The sequence below is a fragment of the Haliotis rubra genome, unplaced genomic scaffold, assembly GCF_003918875.1.
Source record: "Haliotis rubra isolate DU_JTF1 unplaced genomic scaffold, ASM391887v1 Scf408, whole genome shotgun sequence".
Taxonomy (NCBI): Eukaryota; Metazoa; Mollusca; class Gastropoda; order Lepetellida; family Haliotidae; genus Haliotis; species Haliotis rubra.
In genome coordinates this window covers 419,370-440,612 of record NW_025767089.1, presented here as the reverse complement: position 1 = coordinate 440,612, position 21,243 = coordinate 419,370, and the positions used below count along the sequence as shown (strand labels likewise).

Below are 21,243 nucleotides of genomic sequence, written 5' to 3'. Positions count from 1 at the left end.
AACGACATAAGGAAGAGTGTATACGAGGACTTATGATAGTTAAACATAGAAATCATAAAGTAGTGTTTGTTGTTTATGTACACGTGTTGTTCACGTGGTCAAATCGTTGATTGGCTGCATTTCATGTCTTTGTTTCAATTACATGTTGTTCCTACTAGAGTATTTGTCATGACATCACCATGAATATTTCGCTTGGTATGATTATTGATGCACAATGTTTTTGCGCTAAAAGCACGAAAATTAATCCCACGCGAAAATAACTACGATTACAGTATATTTTGGGTCACAAAAAATTACAAAGAAATGGGGAGGGTAATCTTTTGGGGGTACACTCCAGCACAGACAATATGGAAAATTTGAAGAAATTCCTGATCCCTCTTTGAAATAGATCATATATACTGATGGAAACAAATAAGGGAATGCCTAAAAGTTCCTTTGTTCCTGTATTCTTTTCCAGGTTACTTTGCATGCCTTGTATTTGTGAAAAGCTGTAAATAAATATTGGAACACTGGTTCTTCTATATGTTCCAGTATTTGTTTCCATCAGTATATTTTGATGACGTGTAATGGTCAGCTTTTGTGGTGAGGATGATACAGCGGTACTTTTGTTTCATTACCGTTTACGTATCTAAACGGTTAGACTTTTTAAAGAATTAATTTATCTTGTGTCTGTTAAATTTTTTTCAAATTGTTTTTAAAATATTATGAAATAATTGTTTTGTGTTTTCACTATACGATTTAACTCCTAGGTAATGTAGAAGTGTTTTGAAATATCGTAACTAATGAAAATATTTTCATGAATAAGTCTTTAATCATGACTAAATGCAAGGTCTATTTCAGTGTTTTCAGGTGTCATGTGACCAAGGATGATATTGCCCTAATGACTGAGCATGTTTACACACACAACATAGCATGTATATATGTATATATATTGGCTTGTGTCACTATTATGCTTGACGTCATTGTGAGTTGTCCCCCCTTACAGATGTTTCAGTTGCATAAGAGAACTTCCCAAGGTTCAATACCTACAGGAGACAATGTAACTATTTACAATTCGGTACATAACAAGCACTTAGTCTGCTGTGATGCTTTTAACCCCTGAGTAAACCACGAACTACCAAACTCACTCAGAAGACACATAAATGTCTTGACACTTTGTAACTAAAACCTGTTTCCTGCAAACTAGCAATACCCAAGATTAGCTTAGAACACTTTTGTTTATTGGTTGATTTTTTAAAACTGGGAGAACATTATTTGTGAACCAGTGGAGTAAAAAATTGGCATCAAGTAAAAAAAACAACAGTTAAAAATTCAGATGTTTGATAGGCATTTAGAAGTTAGTAGGGTAATACAACACACTTGATATGGATGTGCAACTTCTTTATTATTTACACACAATGTTTCTGGGCTAATGCTTGCCCCTTCATCAGGTGATAGACAGTCAATAGTTACAGAGGTATATATATATTGTATGTACATGAAACCACAGGGTTGTTTTTACAATAGATTTGTGAGAGAATTAAGTGAAAATAGGATATACATAATGTTTGTACAACATGTTTACATCGAGTGAATGACCATAGATGAAGCCAGTAACGGGTATACAGTGATAGAGATTAAGTGATTGGGATATACAATAATAGAAATAGTTAAAAGTTTATATTTTATTTTCAACTTGAATACACAAAACATAACCAATGTTCACTGAAACAGACTTTACTCTCTTAATTAGTGTAAACTCTGTACATACACTTGGATTTTAAATTCTTTTCCTGACTCTGGTTTTGTCAGTTTATAATCAGTGTAAATGTGAAAGCCAAATTGTTTAAATTTCTGACAAAATCAAAGCGTGATCCTACCAAATTGGGAATAAAATCAGCTTGTCCTCATTGTTGTAGAATTTTTTCTTTTTTTAATGCCGATGTACCCATCAATATACAGGTCATTAAGATTAGACTCATTTTGAAAAAGGGTGGGTTCAGTTAAAGAAACTTTCTTTGTGAATTGCCATTGAGGAATTTGAATTTTGATTGAATCTTTATTTTAATTTTGATTGAATCTTTATTTAAATTTTGATTGAATCTTTATTTAAATTTTGATTGAATCTTTATTTAAATTTTGATTGTGAAGTTAATCATAATATATTCATAGTGTTGGTCAATTGTATTGTCTAAATCTTTATTTTTATTTTGATTGTGAAGTTAATCAAAATTTTATTCATAATTTGGTAAAGTGAATAAGATTTATTATAAAATGTAATGATCTTCGACAAAATTTGAATATTTTGTAAGTAATGTTAGTTTGCAGTGAGAGTAGTTTTAACCCAACACCTGCATGATGTCAGTCAACAACTAATAGCAAACCACGATGTGATGACTAAATACACAATTCATTTCAGGTGCTTCAAGCTCAGAAATATGTCCGCGAAAAACACAAACTACACCAAAATGGAGAAGTAAGACAGGCCCCTTGCATGACGACAATTGTTGACTTAACTGTTACATGCTTATGCTTGAACCATGTTTAACCCTTGCTGACTGCTCTAACCTTTACACTGGGTGTCAGGTCTTCAAACCAGGTGTAACACCCCCATCAAATTAAATTTAATGTCAGAACTTTTATTTGAAATATAAAAATCATCTGTATATTTTTACATCTTCATAAAATTAAGTTTATTTCTATATTTGATAAACAAATAGAAGAAATCTTAATTGGATTTTTTTGGCTAATTATTGGCGTAATTTATTTTGATTTCTAAGTTTTATGTCCTGGTTTGAGGACCTGTTGTTGTTGGTATGAAGTGAATGCTGCCCTTTCTTCTCTTAAATAATTTTAATGAAATAATCTGGCAGATATATAAACCTTTTTGAAAGAAATTTGTGGAAATCAGTGGTAAATTGGACAGTTTTAACTTTCATCAAAGTCATGCTGCCAGATTGTTCCTAAGGTAAGTAGGTGTGTGTTTCTGTGATTGGTTAACATGGTTATTGATGTTTGTTTGCATGGAAACCTGGGCGAAAGTGATATTTAAATGTATGCATACGTTGACAGCACTTTCTTTCTAGACAAGAAAAATTCTAAGTTGGACTAAATAACCATCAACACAGTAGAAGAAAGTGTTTGATTAAAAACAATTTCTTCTTTTTATTAATTATTATCCAATAAGAATAATTGTTTTTTGATTCATGGAAATAATTGAAACCGTTACCACTTTGGATGATTCTTGTCTAGAAATGTTTTCTTTAACAGGGCATATATTGACAACACAGGAATGAGTTTTCTTGTGTCAAGGAGCATGTATAGGTTCTATGAGAGTTACCCCCCTTGCAAAGATTTATCTCCCTTTGCTCTCACCAGGTTTCAGAAGAGAAAGATGACGATATAATTAGCTTGTATGTATTTGGTGAAGAGGAATCAGCTTTAGCAGAAGAGGCCGATCAGAATGCGGGGCTCATCGAGTACAATAAAGTGGCCAAACACCATTTTGACTATGATAAGCCTGCCATACCCAGACAGAATGTAAGCCGCTTGTCTGAGACATATTGTCTCCCACCCTCACGTCCGGACCTCTGCACAAGTCTCCTTAGTTTTTGGATCCTGTTGATTTTGTTCAACGTTTTCCCAGCGGATTTCTTTGTTGAGTTTTTCTGCACTTTTATTTTGCTTGATCATCAGATCGTCCTCATTTGTTTCGTTATGTCCACTTCCATCCCCTTGAACACTTATTCATGGTTTTGTTGGTGTTTGTGTTTTGTTCTTGGCCTCGTATCAGATAAGGATGACCTTTGAAATGACCTTGACCTCTCCTAAAACATGTTCTGTCCGATCAAACGCTACACTAGTCTTTGTCCTTTTGCACATGCATCTAACTCCAGAACATATAGCTATGCACATGCATCGAACACCTGACAGGTATGGAATCAATGATAAAAGGGAATATTCCCCTCAAAATGTTTTCCTTACAGATAGGGGCGGTAGGTTAGCCTAGTGGTTAAAGCGTTCAGTCGTCACACCGAAGACCCGGGTTTGATTCCTCACATGGGTACAATGTGTGAAGCCGATTTTGGTTTGATATTGCTGGAATATTGCTAAGAGCAGCGTAAAAGACAACTCACTCCTTCACTCACTGTTTAAGGTCTTGAATTTCTGAATTGCCCATGTTGTTGTAAGAATCGTCTATGACATGACGAGGCTGATACTCCAGTAGTATCCACTGTTACTCTGTGACTGGTTTGCCCCATCCAGACCTAACTGGGAGAGCGGAAGGTCGCGGGTTTGATCCCTGACCGCGTCATACCAAAAGACGTTAAAATATGGTACTTGTTGGTCCCTGCCTGGCGCTCGGCATTAATGGGTACAACAAGGACTGGTCGGCTCGTAGTCAGTTTAATGTGTCTAAGTGGGGTATTCATGCTTCACTGCGGCATGGTATCTCAGTGGGCTAGCACTATAAAACCAGGTTCAGTCTGGGCTAGTACAAGCAGCCGCACATACACATACACACGCATGCACGTCGTACAACCCAAGTACGACGTAAAACCCTATTTCACCTCACCTCACCTCCAGACCTGACTGCTTCCACTCACCTTGATGCAACTTGAATATTTCTGACAAGGATTTGAACACTCACTCACTCACTCACTACATAAGGGGCAGTGAGGTAGCCAAGTAGTAAAGCATTCACTCATCAAGACCCAGGTTCGATTCCCCACGTGGGTACAATGTGTAAAGTCCATTTGAGGTGTCCCCTGTCGTGATATTCCTGGAATATTGCTGGAATATTGCTAATAACGATGTAAAACTGAAGTCACTCACTCACTCATCTCTCACATAAGGTGAGGTGAGGTGAAATTTGGTTTATCGTCGTGAGCTTGAGAATATTTCGCTCATATGACGACGTGCATGCGTGTGTATGTGTATGTGCGGCTGCTTGTACTAGCCCAGACTGAAGCTGATTTTATAGTGCTAGCCCACTGAGATACCATGCCGCAGTGAAGCATGAATACCCCACTCAGACACATTATACTGACTTCGACCCGACCAGTCTTTGTTGTACCCATTAATGCCGAGCGCCAGGCAGGGACCAACAAGTACCATATTTTAACGTCTTTTGGTATGACGCGGTCGGGGATTGAACCCGCGACCTTCAGCTCTCCGGGCGGACACTCTAACCACTACACCACGGAGGCGGTCTCTCACATAAAGGACAGTGGGGTAGCCTAGTGGTTTAAGTTGTAAAGACAGTGTGTGACAAGCATTTCTTCAGGATCTCTCAAGTGATGTTGCTTGAATATTGCTAAAAGCAGCATAAAACCATAAGAAACTTACTCACTCTTTCACATCTACAAAGAAGACACATTTTCTGTGAACCATGCAGTGATCTAAGAGATCCTTTTGGGAGATGAGGTGATAAGTTTGGAAATAGTTTTCAATGAATTCACAGTGTCACTGTGACAGACCCTCTGTAAATATGTTATCTCGATTGATTTCACTCTCAGACACAGACCCTAGAAAAGACTACCAGACTCGGTGATTTATCACACGTGTTTAAACAGACTGCTACGTAATATTTTAATTTTGAAAGGTCTAATTTAACTCAAATACTGTGAGGCACAACATAAAACACATTTGGTATAAAGATTACATTAAATGTAAGGCCTAAAAGGTATTTATACTTTATGTTGATCTCATATTGTGTTTATGTGTTTCTTCATTGTTTTATTTAGCTTACTGCACATTACGTTTCCATGTTGTATAACATCCATAGAATATTTGTAGACTTTTAATTGAGAATGTCCTGACATAGATATATGCATGTAGAATATAGGCTTTGATGTGTACATATTTGCACTTACAAGAGATGGTAGTATATTGATGTGCCTCAGTGAAATGCTATATACTCCTATTATGTGTATGAAACACACTGATAATGACTTGTCTAATGAACTATATGAAGCTCTGTTGTATTTTAAAACTTATTATTATACAAACTTATGAATAAAAACATGATTTAGGTTAGGATTTTGTTTCTGAAACCAGATTATAATTTATTTGGAAATGCTAAAATGAGTTCTATGCAACATATCTATGTGGGTAGCAGTTATGTCCCTTTGATATATCCACTATCTTGATGTGCCATGCTGCAATTAATCTGAAGGAAAGTTTAGATCATGATCTGATTACAATATGAGATGATATCATGGTTTGAGGTTTTGAGACCATTTGGCAAATTCGTAGAAGTATTGTCAGATATTTTTCATACAAAATTCATTTAAATATTGAAAAATGTTAATTCGAAGTTTCATAGATACATTGAAATTTGTCTTCTTGATTATTTTAGGAAATGTTGGTAATTCATCCATTTTGAATACACAGACATTGTAATTGAACGTAACTAATTTGGTATCATGTTATGAAATGACACTGAGTGTATGAGAAGCTATCTTACAATAGAAGAACAATTAATAAATATAGGTTATAAAATTTCTTCAAATGAAAATCTGAATATTCATAGTTTTTACAATCTCTGAAGTCAGAATGATAGTGTTGGGCATTATCTAAGGTTTCCAATAGTCTTATTTAGGTGAGCTTCTGTACCTACTGCAGTTATCTGCAGGACATGTGAAGTTTACAGATGATATAGCTCCTTCCCATAGTAACAATGAATAACAGAGCTCTAGTCTATATCTAGAAGTAAAATTTCACTTTAGTAATTAGGGGTCAGTGGGGTAGCCCAGTGGTTAAAGGGTTTGCTCATCACGCGAAGACCCGGGCTCGATTCCCAACATGGGCACAATGTGTGAAGCCCATTTGAGGTGTCCCCTGCCGTGATATTGCTGGAATATTGCTAAAAGCGGTGTAAAACTAAACTCACTCATTCATTTAATAATTAAGATTATACTGTACTGTTTATACCAATTAAAATGTGTTGTTTACAATGGCATAGAAATTAATTAATATGTTAGAGATTATATTACAACAGAAAAACTGATTACTTGTCGAAGGGTATTTTTCACCCTTACAGATTTTATGGTTTTTGATAGTACCATAATTTAAACATTTTCTCAGCTCACAACATTTCATTCTCCTGTTTCTCTGACAGACGTTTATTAAGTCCCGGAGTTTCGACAGCGATTCATTAGGGTCAGTAGACCTAGAACCCTTCATGAAAGCCCCTAGAGATCATGAAAATAATAACAAGCCTCGCAATCGAAATAAGAACGAACTGAACACATCTCACCGACAACCAAGAGCAAGAAGCATGGGAGATGTGAGTTGATTGGTTGAAATATGTCCCCCGACGGACATCAACCTGATCTTCACTAGTGTCTTCCCGTTGGTGTTGCCTTTGATTAGATTCAGCTTCAAGATGCACATGCTTCTAGATCCATGTTGAATGTCTTCAGTTTCTAGAAAATATTTTGGATGTTTGAATTTTATTACTTTTTCTGTGCATTCCTGTTCCAGTTCCAAACTCCCTTTTTGGTTTGACCTTCACCTTTATCTTCATTCCGAGGTCCTTCCTAGGCTGTAACACCAGTGATTGGTGATGTGTTTGTGGTGATATCCCGGTATATCCAGCAATCCCATTGGCTGTTGTCGGACAGAGTGTCAGTGTATATCCAATATATCAACCCAATCCTGTGTGATAAATATAGGTATATAGCACCCAAGATCGACAGTTCCTATGATAGATAGAGCAGTAAATGTCCCTAGTGTGTAGTGTGATGTAATGGAATCAGATGATGAGCTTGGTGGTAGTCCTGTAGGCAGCCTTGTATCCTTTAGCAGTAGACAAGTTGCTTGATGATACAGTAGATAATAATAATAATAATAATAATAATAATAATAATTGATTTATAGAGAGCCTATTTCCAAAAGATATTGCTCAATGGCACTATGAAGAGAAAAGATTGTAGACAATGTCCATGGAAAAGAGTTTGAACAGATGAGTTTTGAGGGCAGTTTTGAAAGCGTCAGCAGATTCTATTTCTTTTAGGGCGAGTGGTAGAATGTTCCAGAGATCGGGGGCTGCAGCAGAGAACGCTCTTGATCCCATGGCTGTTTTGACGTGAGGCTGTGTAAGCAGTAGGGAGTTTGACGAGCGGAGCAATCGGCTTGGAATATGGAGATGAATGAGGCTTTTAAGATATTGAGAAAACATGTTTTCATAGATGCAGCTGTGTGTAAGAAGAAGAAGTTTGTATTGAATTCTGCTTGATACAGGAAGCCAGTGAAGAGTTTGGAGGATAGGTGTCACAGTTTGGTAGCGTGGTGCACGGGCAACAACACGGGCGGCTGAATTCTGAATCCGTTGAAGTTGTGAAAGGAGCTGTTGAGGAATGTTGTAATAGAGGGGAGTTGCAGTAATCAAGTTTAGAGAGAACAAGGCTGGTCGTTAGAAGCTGGGCGGTGTTGAAGTCTAAGAGGGTTCGGATCTTGCTAATATTGAAGATATGGTAGAAGCATCCTTTGCTGAGTGATTTGATTTGCTTCATGTTAATAAGGATGAATAAAAGTGATGTAGGATAATTTTTGAATACCGGTAACCTCTAATAATTTGGCCACGTTTCAAATTGCGATCATTCTTCTCATGGTGCTACATGTTTTAATGACCAGTAACAGTTATTATTCTACATTCGGTTCCACAAGGTTTGTGGGATGGGACATGATGGGGTAGCCTAATGTTTGAAGTGTACGCTCCTCACGGCAAAGACCAGGGTTCGATTCCACATGGTGCAATGTCTGAAGCCCATTTCTGGTACTGTGAAACTGGTATTAGTGCAGACTACCACAAGATTATCAGATTATGGCTAATATCACTGTGGAAAACAAGTCACTTACATTCTCTGTATGCATGTGTGGTAGCCTAGTGGTTAAAGCGTTCGCTCGTCACACTGAAGACCCCGGGTTCGATTCCCCACATGGGTGCAATGGGTGAAGCCTGTTTCTGGTGTCCCCCGCCGTGATGTTGTGGAATGTTGCTAAAAGCGGTTTAAAACCCTACTCAGTCTCTCACTCCATAAGGTGATCTAAGTGGTATGACAGACATAAGCTTATGTTAAAATATGATACGATAGTTATTCTGGTAGTGAACAAAAGTGTTTGAGAGACAACGATTGTAAGAACATTGAGTGGAATAGGCCATGGATTTATATTCCCGGAGAGCTAAAGGTCGCGGGTTCGATCCCCGACCGCATCATACCAAAAGACGTTAAAAAATATGGTACTTGTTGTTCCCTGCCTGGCGCTCGGCATTAATGGGTACAACAAGGACTGGTCGGCTCGGAGTCAGTATAATGTGTCTGAGTGGGGTATTCATGCTTCACTGCAGTATGGTATCTCAGTGGGCTAGCACTATAAAACCAGGTTCAGTCTGGGCTAGTACAAGCAGCCGCACATACACATACACACGCATGCACGTCGTCATATGAGCGAAATATTCTCAAGCACGACGTTAAACCCAATTTCACCTCACCTCACCTCATGTAGTGATCATAAAGCCATGACAGACCTACATCTGTAATGTTATGACTTTGCATTGTTGTGAAAAATGGTCTTGTGTAGATATTAACCTTTTGGAGATTCCAGACCCAAATAGGTCTTATAAACGCATCTATATGTTTTTCCTTGTATCTTGTAGGCTCCTGGTATCAAGTGACAATAGGTGGTTGTAGTGTGTGGTACCCATGGTATGCTATGATAGTATTGTAGGCTCCTGGTATCAAGTGACAATAGGTGGTTGTAGTGTGTGGTACCCATGGTATGCTATGATAGTATTGTAGGCTCCTGGTATCAAGTGACAATAGGTGGTTGTAGTGTGTGGTACCCATGGTATGCTATGATAGTATTGTAGGCTCCTGGTATCAAGTGACAATAGGTGGTTGTAGTGTGTGGTACCCATGGTTATAGTTATGACAGTATTGATTACTCATAAGCAACCTCTATTGTTCACTAGTGGTACCCACGATTCTATTATCATAGGTGTGACACAATTGTTCCACGGTTAAAGTGTTTGCTCATCATTCGAAGTCCTTGGTTGTAACACCTCTATTGTTCACTAGTGTGTGACACTTCATTTTGTCCACACAATAGCGTGTGACATCACTGTTGTTCACTAGTGTGTGACACCTCTATTGTTCCACTAGTGTGTGACACTTCTTTGTTCCACTAGTGTGTGACACAATTGTTCCACTAGTGTGTAACACCTCTATCGTTCACTAGTGTGTGATACTACTGTTGTTCCACTAGTGTGTAACACAATTGTTCCACTAGTGTGTAACAACTCTATTGTTCACTAGTGTGTGACACTCCTATTGTTCCACTAGTGTGTAACACAATTGTTTCACTAATGTGTAACACCTCTATTGTTCACTAGTGTGTGACACTTCTATTGTTCCACTAGTGTGTAACAATTCTATTGTTCACTAGTGTGTGACACTTCTATTGTTCCACTAGTGTGTAACACAATTGTTCCACTAGTGTGTAACACCTCTATTGTTCACTAGTGTGTGACACTTCTATTGTTCCACTAGTGTGTGACACAATTGTTCCACTAGTGTGTGACACTTCTATTGTTCCACTAGTGTGTAACACCTCTATCGTTCACTAGTGTGTGATACTACTATTGTTCCACTAGTGTGTAACACAATTGTTCCACTAGTGTGTAACACCTCTATCGTTCACTAGTGTGTGATACTACTATTGTTCCACTAGTGTGACACAATTGTTCCACTAGTGTGTAACACCTCTATCGTTCACTAGTGTGTGACACTTCTATTAATCCACTAGTGTGTGACACAATTGTTCCACTAGTGTGTAATACCTGTATCGTACACTAGTGTGTGACACTTCTATTGTTCCACTAGTGTGTAACACAATTGTTCCACTAGTGTGTAACAACTCTATTGTTCACTAGTGTGTGACACTTCTATTGTTCCACTAGTGTGTGACACAATTGTTTCACTAGTGTGTAACACCTCTATTGTTCACTAGTGTGTGACACTTCTATTGTTCCACTAGTGTGTGACACAATTGTTTCACAAGTGTGTGACACAATTGTTTCACTAGTGTGTGACACTTCTATTGTTCCAAAAGTGTGTGATATATCTCTTGTTCACTAGTGTGTGGCACTTCTATTGTTCCACTAGTGTGTGACACAATTGTTCCACTAGTGTGTAACAACTCTATTGTTCAATGAGTGTTTGACTCCCCTATTATTCTACTTGTATACAGGTAAAGTAACCATGATGGATGTTTATGGGATAAGGTATCTATTGTTTTAACTTTGGGCATCCAAAGCAAATTACAGTTGTTTCAGTTTGAAATATCTTTGAGTGCATGTGTACAGTATACTTGGTTCTTGGTTTAATGTGGGATCGGGTGGTCAGGCTCGCTGACTTGGTTAACACATGTCATTAGTTCCCAGTTGCACAGATCGATGCTCATGCTGTTAATCACTGCATTGTCTGGTCCAAACTCAATTATTTACTGACCGCCACCATATAACTGGAATATTGCTGAGTACGGCGTAAAACTAAACTCACTCACTCACTCACTCTTGGTTTAATGGCTTGTCATGGACCCCTGTTATGGTGCGGAACTATTGGTTGTGTGATACAGCTGTGATATGATATCCTAGTTGTGTCCCAGTCCACCCAGTTGTGAATGGTACCTTGTAAGGATGGGAAATCCGCAATATCTTGGTGCGCCTAGTGGCTGCAAGAGATATGTTCCCCAGGGAGTTGAAATTGAAAATACCATGTGCTGTTGAGATTGACGTCCAATGATCGAGGGGGGAAACCCAAGCGCTTTGAACATGTAAAAGTTAGTGGATATGTAAGCTATATATAAATAGCCTAACAATAATTTTGTGACAGCTATGGATCTTTTGAGGATTTTGTACAGCCATAGATGTCTTTGAGGAATGTATATGTTCTATCCTGTATTGTCCATATATTTAGCCCATTCTGTCGTATCATAGGTCTGGTATCATGTCATCTCCTAGATTCCTGATATCACTCGGTTCCCCAAGCTATAGGGCATTCACAGATCAAATATGACATAATGGTCTTAATTCCTGATAATATTTAGTCCTTGAATAGAGTGTATCCTTAGGTCTGGTATCAGGATATCCTTGATTTCTGATATCAGTAACTCCCTGAATAGTGATTATGATATCCTAGTTCTGATATCATGTGGTGTATGTGGTTCATGATATCATGTGTTATGCATAGCGGAAGGCTTTCTGGGTATCCTAGTTCTGGGTATCGAGGAGGTGAGGTTCTTGATATAATCCTGATATCATGGGACCCCGGTTCCTCACCACATGGGTACAGTGTGTGAAGCATTTCAGTTGCTGTGATGTTGGTGGAATATTGCCTTAAAACCAAACTCAGTCAGTCAGTCAGTCTTGATATAATCCTGATATCATGGGATATCCTTGCTTGGCTCAGTTCTTCCTTGCTATCTTAATGATCTTGAGTTAAAGCTCGTTACTGTTGCAGACATCCAACCAGGCACCTGACTATGAAATATTGAATGTAAACAGTTCATCAGGATGTTGACGTATATTTTTATTATCTTTATTATATTATATTTTTACCTGCTTCTGCTCACATACTAACCACAGGCAATAGCTGCATAGCGTTCTCTCTCCAGTTATGCATATACTACTCAAAACAATAGACACACTTTGTAGAAAGTGGTCAGATGTAACATATGTTATACATGGGATTACACTTTCTCAGTAAAGCACAGATTCTAGTACTTTTCCTGGGTTGAGTCCATCCGGGATTCGAACCCACACCCTCAGAGTCAGGCACAGCTTGCCAGCCCACTTGGCCACCACAGTTTCCACAAAAATGGAAGTCTGACAACTGGTAGTTTGGAATCTAGAATCATTTTGTTGCCGATGAAATATAATCCTAAATATAACATATGTTACTCAAAATAAGTTAAGGATCATTGTATTCATTCATATTTCTATAGTTAATCTATGATGGCAGTAGGTTAACTGTAGAAATCTGGTGATCCTTAATTTCTTTGAGTAGTATATTTCTGTCTTTGTTTCTGAATAAACATTATGACTTGATCTGTATTTTGATAAGTAGAATTTGCAGTCTGTGCATGCATACATAGTTGTTAGAGAAGGTGATTTAAAGAGAAGAATATAATTTTTGCTCATTTTCTTGTGATTTTGGTATTATTGGGAGATCTACTGATGACATACAAATTTGGACAATACGACCACAGAGAAACAGTTTTAGCTAGAAGAGATCTGACATAACTCAACTACCAATGAATAATGCTGAGTTTGCGTATATGTATGCACTTAATGACCTGCACTGCACTAAGCTTCGTGTTTTAATCCTTATGTTACCATGGTTACTGTGATAAATACTGATAATAAGCAATAGCTTAAGTAAACCTATTTCCTCGTTTTAGTACTGAAATAAATATGGATCACTGTTAACCAGATTCCCATTCCACAAAACGATATTAGCACCACGACTATTGTAAGTCTATGTTCAATTTATGGGAGTTACAATCATCTTGGTGCTTGGATCGCTTTGTGGGAATGAAACCTCGTACCAAATACAGGTTGGAGTTACTGGGTTTTCATGTAACTCAGCATCTTTGATAAAACCTGAATTTTGAAGTTCATGGTCAACATCTTGATCCATAAAAGGGGAAATTGAGGAAACATGGTTGTAGGAAATATGTGTTGTTTTATTCATTTTAGATGTTGTTCTTCCATTTTAGATGTGTTTTATCTTTCATTAATTTTAACAATTTCTGAAGAATTGTTTCACATGTTTTAAATTTCACTTTTGAAAACTTTATATTTTTGTAATTGTATCATATAAGACATGTCATACATGCTATTTTAGGATGTTTTGATAAATCTGTCAACACTTGTTTTTTTCAATGAATGACAAAATGTTTTTTGTTTTATTAGGCTGCAGCACAGAATGGTGGACAAAATGGCCGTGTTACCAAGAGTAATGGAAAAGACAAAGATGGTAGTTCTGCCTGTGTGATGCAATAATGGAAGATGGAAGATGGTGGGAAAGATGATGGGAAATAGAATGATTGACAAACTTACTACTGTGATATAATGTTGTTATTCATGACCTTAAAGTAACAACATTGTTGTTTTTGGTATATGTGATACAATGTAGACATGATTGTGCAATGTGTGATACAGTTTTTATCACACATTCATAACATGTCATATCATATTTCAGTATGATGCACTGTTAGAATATATTGAAATATGGTTGTAAATATTGATGCAATCTTTTGCATGTTGTGACAGTGTCATGCACTATTGTAATACACATGCATCTTTCCTTTCTGTTACATTTGCATCATGTAATGGATGCATCACTGAAAGTGAAACGTGTGCTTCAATCTTGAACTTTGCAATACATGGTTAACTGTACATATATTTCACAAGGACACAATATTTCATGCACTGTGTTGCTGTCTAACGCAAGCTGTAGAAATACTTTACCTTATCAACCAAGGTGTGTAACATGCAATACTATGTTTACTCAGACTTCATGTTTGTGAGTGTCTTTTCGTGTGAAGTATCAGAACCAAAATGTTCGATGTGAACAGTAAGATGTTTCTGATGGATGTTTTAGATTATTGACCAAATCCTGGTCCCAACGTTAGCCCAAATCCAAATTCAACCTAAAGTAATCCAAACAACAATCCTAGTCCCTATGTGTCCTAAACCCAGTGTCAACCCTTACCACTATTCAAATGCCAGCCTCAACCCAAATCTTGACAATAACCCCAATCTAACCCCAAACCAAACCCAAGTCTAACGCCAGCCTCAATCCAGTCTCAATCCTAATGCAAGTGCCAAGCCAAACCCAAACCCAAATCCTAACCCAACCCCAACCACAACCACACCCTGTACCCAACCCCAACCTCAACCCCAATCCCAACCCTATCCTCAATCCCAATCCTATCCTCAATCCCAATCCCAACCCCAACCCCAACCCTAGCCTCAATGCCAACACCAACTGAAATTGAAATCCAGCCAAGCAGGACTGAATGTTGTATAATATTTCAGAGTGTTTGTGCAAAGTTACCTCTCGCTGTAGTAAAGATATTCATGTTTTTGTTACCTGTATGAACTGTGCTGAAAATACAATTATCCTCTTAAACAATTCAGAGTCTTCATCAGGAACAAATGCATATTTTGCTATATTAGCAATGACATGTTTTACAGTTACCCTACAGATTATTCTGCTGATATTGGCTGTTTATTCACTGCTGTTGAGGTGCCTTGTCTTTGCATTTATTTTTTTTAACTCAACAGATATGATGTCTATGTGCAAAAGCAGATATAATATATTGATAAAATAGCACTTGAATTCCAAGCTCTGAAGATAATACAACAATTGTCATTCAAACATCAAACATAATTTATTGCATCTAAAGTGAAACATTTAAAATGCAGTGTTTTTATAGCTCTAGCATAATTTGTGTCTTTATTTATGATACTGTTGTTTACTTAATGATATTTCTCTAAGAGGCATATTTACTTGATATTACTCTGAAAGGCCTGCAATAACATGGTTGTCTTGTTTACCTCTCTCGGTTTTAACAGCTTGCTGTAACAAATAGGTTTCTCATGCTTTATGAAGACGAAGAGTGTTGCATCTTGCTTCAGAGGCATCGAATAATGTTGTTTTTTGCATTTGTGAAAGATGAATATTTCTTTTTGAGTGAGACTTCTTGACTATAACAAATATAAACCACTTACCTGTCAGAGGACTAGTATTGTTGGGATTTGTTTACTCTTTGAGAAAAAAGCAATAGCAAATATTATTGTACCTTTACTCAGTTTGGAAATATATTTCTTTTATACCTGTACATACAGGAGTGAATTTGACTCTGTATTTGATCAAATATCCGTCCTCGATATTTATATTTCATTTATTTTGTATGTATACCTCACTCTAAATGTAGTGTTTATGGAATCAAAAACATATTTGTCATTTTTTTCTTCCGATTTATGCACACCTTCAGTGTAACTTTACATTTGTGTTACTTTATTGGGATGTTTACGAAAACCTTTGTTTATTTCTTGTGGAGATCCTGGTTAGAATAGGTCTCAATCAACCCATGCTTGTTTTACAAGACGAGTAATGGGATCAGGTTTTATGACTTGGTTAATGTTTTATCATCAAATAACAAGGAGTAGATCAATGCTTGTGACTCAATTGTTTACAGACAACCGTCATATAGCTGAATATAGCTGTGCATGGGGTTTAACAACAAATACACACCCATGTATACACCAATGTTACCAGCCCAAAATGGATTAACCAGACCAAATATGGTGAATTTACTCAGATGTATGGAACATTAAAATGTTTACCAGACCATCGGGCTGGCTAGCTGTAAATTTAGACCGTCTGTCAGAAATCTAGACCGTCTCGGTCGGGAACCTTATTTCATACACTGTATACACCTGTCAAAGCATTACGAGAAACCAGGGTATCAAACTCCCAAAAGTTTTAGCCAGACCAGAGGGCGTGGTTAGATGTAGAACTTGCCAGCCCTGACCAAAATTTACCTGCCCACAAGATATCTTCATATACATGTCTAAATTTTAACCCGACCATTGGGCAGGTGAATTTGAGAATCTGGCAGTCTGTGTTGAAAATAACCCGTCCTGGGTGGTCGGGCAGCAGGTATTTCGAACACTGGATAAACCCATGCTTGTTGTACAGGTGACTAACAGGTTCAGACTTTGGTTGATGTTTTGTCATCGAATACCAATGAGTAGATAGATGTTTGTGACTTGATTGTTCACAGACCACTGTCATGGCTGCAATATTGCTGTACAGTGTTTAACAACAAATACACACCCACAGCCTGGTGATAAACTGTGTTGTAGTGGGATTAATAACAAAACCTTGTATTGTTTATAGGACAAAGTTGTACGAAACATGCTGGAAATGTTTCAATTTTGAATCTGCATTTATATTTAATGATATTGACCTCACCCCTCCTTATTGATTCGGAACAATTGGAATACATATCTCATGTTTATTTTGGTTTTTTGACATCCGTGCTATTGATGTACTGATAAATATTTGTATATTATTACAAGTCAAAATGGTTGTCCCAATCCCTCACCCTAGTCAAAATAAATGACAACCTGTATTAATTATTATACATATCATTATATGTATGAAATATTTCTGATACTTTTGACCCCGAATTTTTTCAGGTGAAAATATCCTGCTTGCATAATTTGACTGCTGAAAATATTTTCTAAAATCTTATGCAAAACAAATTCAATATTATTCTTATCATTATTATTTTTTATTATTATTACAGGATGTCCATTATCCATCAGTATATGATAATCACATGTTTATATGTGTATAACCCACAGACAGTGAGACACTACTGACTGGCCTGCCACAGTAGACAGGAAAGTATTTAAGCTTTAACTTTTTCTTCCGAAACAAAGATAAAATACAGTCATAGGTATAATTTTAACACTTCGGTTTACAAATTTTAATCTTATTATTTGAGATATGTATTTATTTATTCATTGTATTAACTTCACATATTTTTGTGATATTTTCTATATTGATTACATGATTGTTTTCTCTGTTACTCAAAGTTCATATCCATAGCTGAAAATTTGCTGATTTGACATAAACATATACTCACTCAAAGACAACTTGTTTCTGGTAGATAGTACAATCTGTACAAATGCGTCTTGCTGTCACGAAGCAACAAATATGTAAAAAGCTATTGTTATTCTTATCAGTTTTCAGCCAAGGTTGTATTAACAATCTTTGTACATAAAAATGAAACTGGTATTGGAAGATGACAGGAAACTTGAAAACCTATTTTCACCACTATGTTTCCGTATTTTGTAAATATGCTGACAAGGTGTTTTTTTGTTGTTTCATTAATGAACCAAATATGTGGTATATTCTTTCATTTAATACAATACAAATATTTCAGATTATTTTTTTCCGTCCCGTCACGGGAATTAAAACTGCTGTAATAAAGAAAATCCGATGCAAAAATCGTTATGTGAAGGGAGTTAACTCTTGTTAGGCAAAAATGCCTTGTTTTGTTTCAGAATATATTTCCCACACTTATCATGTTTCATGGTCTGAGCACAATATACTGGTAGTTTGTTAGTGTGGATGTTACGCTGTTGGTTAACACGTGTTTCAACTCAATCAGATCATTTCCGTCCATGTAATATATGTGTGCTTTACCTTCTATAATATTGATGGTCAAACTGACTGACTGACTGACTGAGTTTGTTTTTACGCCGCTTTTAGCAATATTCTAGCAACATCACGGCAGGGGGACACCAGAAATGGGCTTCACACATTGTACCCATGTGGGGTTTCGAACCCGGGTCTTCGGCGTGACGAGACAACGCTTTAACCACTAGGCTACTAACCCACCGTTTAGTTTTACGCCGCACTCAGCAATATTCCAGCTATATGGTGGCAGTCTGTAAATAATCGAGTCTGGACCAGACAATCCAGTGATCAACCGCATGAACACCATGTAAAACATTGGTAGTAGGAAGGCGTTTCCTATTCTTGCGGTACTTACGGATATCGGCTGAAAAAAATAACGCAAACAATTCTTATCGTATGAATGCTTGTTGTTTGTAGATGAAGGGCCTTTTCCTCTATCATCTACATCTATCAGCTGCCAGATCCATCAGGTGAATTACCACGCGTGAGCCCGGTGATAAACAATGCCATCTGCCACTGAAGAAACGAGGCTTCTCCCATTCTCGCGGTATTACCAGGAATTAACGTTATTGAGTGTATGTAAGAGCAATCTTGTGGAAGGGGCCGGAGAAAGTAATGATATGTCCAAGTTGGTATAAACTCCCCAATATTCGCGACACTGCAAGATTTTGATCACTCACAGACTTGGGCCACTTCCTAGTTACCAGTCGTTGATGTAAACAACTGCTAAGTGTCGCGCATCGGCGATTTCGACAGAAAACGTGTTTACCGCGAGAATAGGAAACCCGCAAGAATAGGAGACGGACCTATACTGAATACATATCTTCCTCGGTTATAAACCTGATACCCTTCAATGAACCTGGAATACTATGTCAAACACTGTACATACTCATTATGGCATTGCAGCACTTTTGACCATCAATATTGCTCTCAAGGGCTGGGACGAGTCAAATCCCCCATTTCTGCCTGATTACCAAATTCCCCATTTCTACCTGATTACCAAATCTCCCATTTCTACCTGATTAACAATTCTCCCATTTCTACCTGATTACCAAATCCCACATTACTACCTGATTAACAATTCACCAATTTCTACCTGATTACCAAATCCCCTATAACCCATCCTACCTCAATACCTGCTTCAGGTGTCAAAAATTATATACCAATGTCTATTCGAGAAAGTGCTGACAAAAACCGTAAAGAAACGTGAATATAACGATTTGATCTTGCCTACACTGAAGCTTAGTCTTTACCCAGTTATATATTTACTCAAGTCAGAGGAACGTGCACATAAGGAAAAACAAATGACCATTATACCATGTGACTTGTCCTACTCACGGTTAGTTCGATCCAAGTACCTCAGTGACCCGTCCCAACCCAACTGTACGCCCTGTTCTGTTTGTGCAATACATCACGTTTGTCGTCCACCACCTAATGCCAGTGTGCTGCTGTCAACCCAGTGTGTGAAGTCATACAGGTTATTTCCATATTGCAATACAGTGAAACCAGTTTGCCGTGTGATCCGTCAATGATGACCCTCTCGACTGTTGACTTGCTACGTACCTCGGACATTAGACTAAAGTGAAAAAATGTTATCTTATTTTAAACAAATATATCTACAAAATAAACAATATTATCCAAATGGACCAATGCTAAATTTCAGACAATCTAAACTTGCCAAATCATTTCAGACTTTAATATATTTAAGCTAACTCAAACATGAATGTAAAATCATTGTGACTTGTACTATAATCAGAAATTTGAAACTTTTCATTTATCTTTTCATATGTATTATTGCAATATTATTTGTATTGAAGATGTTGCTGTCTCTTTCCAAAAGTTGAAGTTTAAATTTTAAATTAAATTTTAGTTTAAAAATATTTGGTTCATAAAAATCATGCAGTGCGAGTTAGTTCAGGGAACGTTGTTACCTTTCCATCTGCAGATGACTGAAAGCTGTGATGTATTTTCACATTTTTAGATGGTGGCATAATTTAACAGAACAAAATAAAAATTTAATTTACTTATGCAAGCATTTTTCAAAGTACTTTTCTGCATGAACTACTGTCTGGAGAGGGTCAGCTCGGTAAATACTTATGCTGTTAAATCTGTGATACATGTACATTATAATATAGAAACTGGTTTCTGCTTACTGGAATGAATCTGGTAATAAATTCTTTTTCTTCTGTTGATTTTGTTTAGTGTTATGATTATGATGTACCGTATTTCCGCTAATGAGCACAGAGGGTAAAGCAGCTCACTAACAATTACAGTAATTAGACCAAGAAAGCGCAAAAGTGCCAGGCTCTAAAAAGTGCCGGGTCTGGTAGTCCGTTGAAAAAATAAGCCCTGTGCGCTTATTAGAGGAAATACGGTATACAGATTCTTGACATATGAGTGAAAGTTGTGGGATGTGATATGTACAGGTGTAGATAGTGACAAGCAACATGATGAAACAGCAAGTGCTGTATATAAATGTCTTTGTGAGCCAAACCAGACCACCATGAACAGAACTAAAAAGTGTCATTTAGAAAAAGCATCATCTGTTAGTATTGTTTTGTGTGTTGAACAGCACCGTAATCAGCAGTATCCCAGCTGTTGGACCACACAAACCAGTAGATTGATCAGAGCTGTTAGGAATGATGACAGCAAAACTTACCTTTACGATAAGACTGACTGAGTTTGGTTTTACGCCGCTTTTAGCAATATTCCAGCAATATCACGGCGGGGGACACCAGAAATGGGCTTCACACATTGTACCCATGTGGGGATTCGAACCCGGGTCTTTGGCGTGATGAGACAACGCTTTAACCACTAGGCTACCCCACCGCCCCTTTACGATAATATAAGCATGGATTGCTGAAGATCAATTCTTACTTTCATTGGTGTTAAGGGCAATGACATTTTTTAAACACAAAGCCATGGTATTTGACACCATTGCTTTGATCATATGTGTGAAATTAGTTTCATGGAA

At 37.3% G+C, this 21,243-nt stretch overlaps 1 protein-coding gene across 2 annotated transcripts in view; it reads left to right on the top strand.

Moving 5' to 3' along the window:
- Window positions 1-16,331, top strand: part of LOC124287898 (kinesin-like protein KIF28P) — a 75,006-nt gene extending 58,675 nt beyond the window's left edge. For both annotated transcript variants that reach the window (XM_046724382.1, XM_046724381.1), the window contains 3 exons: window positions 3,358-3,519; window positions 7,103-7,270; window positions 13,961-16,331. In XM_046724382.1, the coding sequence (XP_046580338.1) occupies window positions 3,358-3,519; window positions 7,103-7,270; window positions 13,961-14,050 (420 nt within the window). In that variant the 3' untranslated portion in view covers window positions 14,051-16,331. The remainder of the gene's footprint in view (window positions 1-3,357; window positions 3,520-7,102; window positions 7,271-13,960) is intronic.
- The last annotated feature ends 4,912 nt before the right edge of the window (window positions 16,332-21,243 follow it).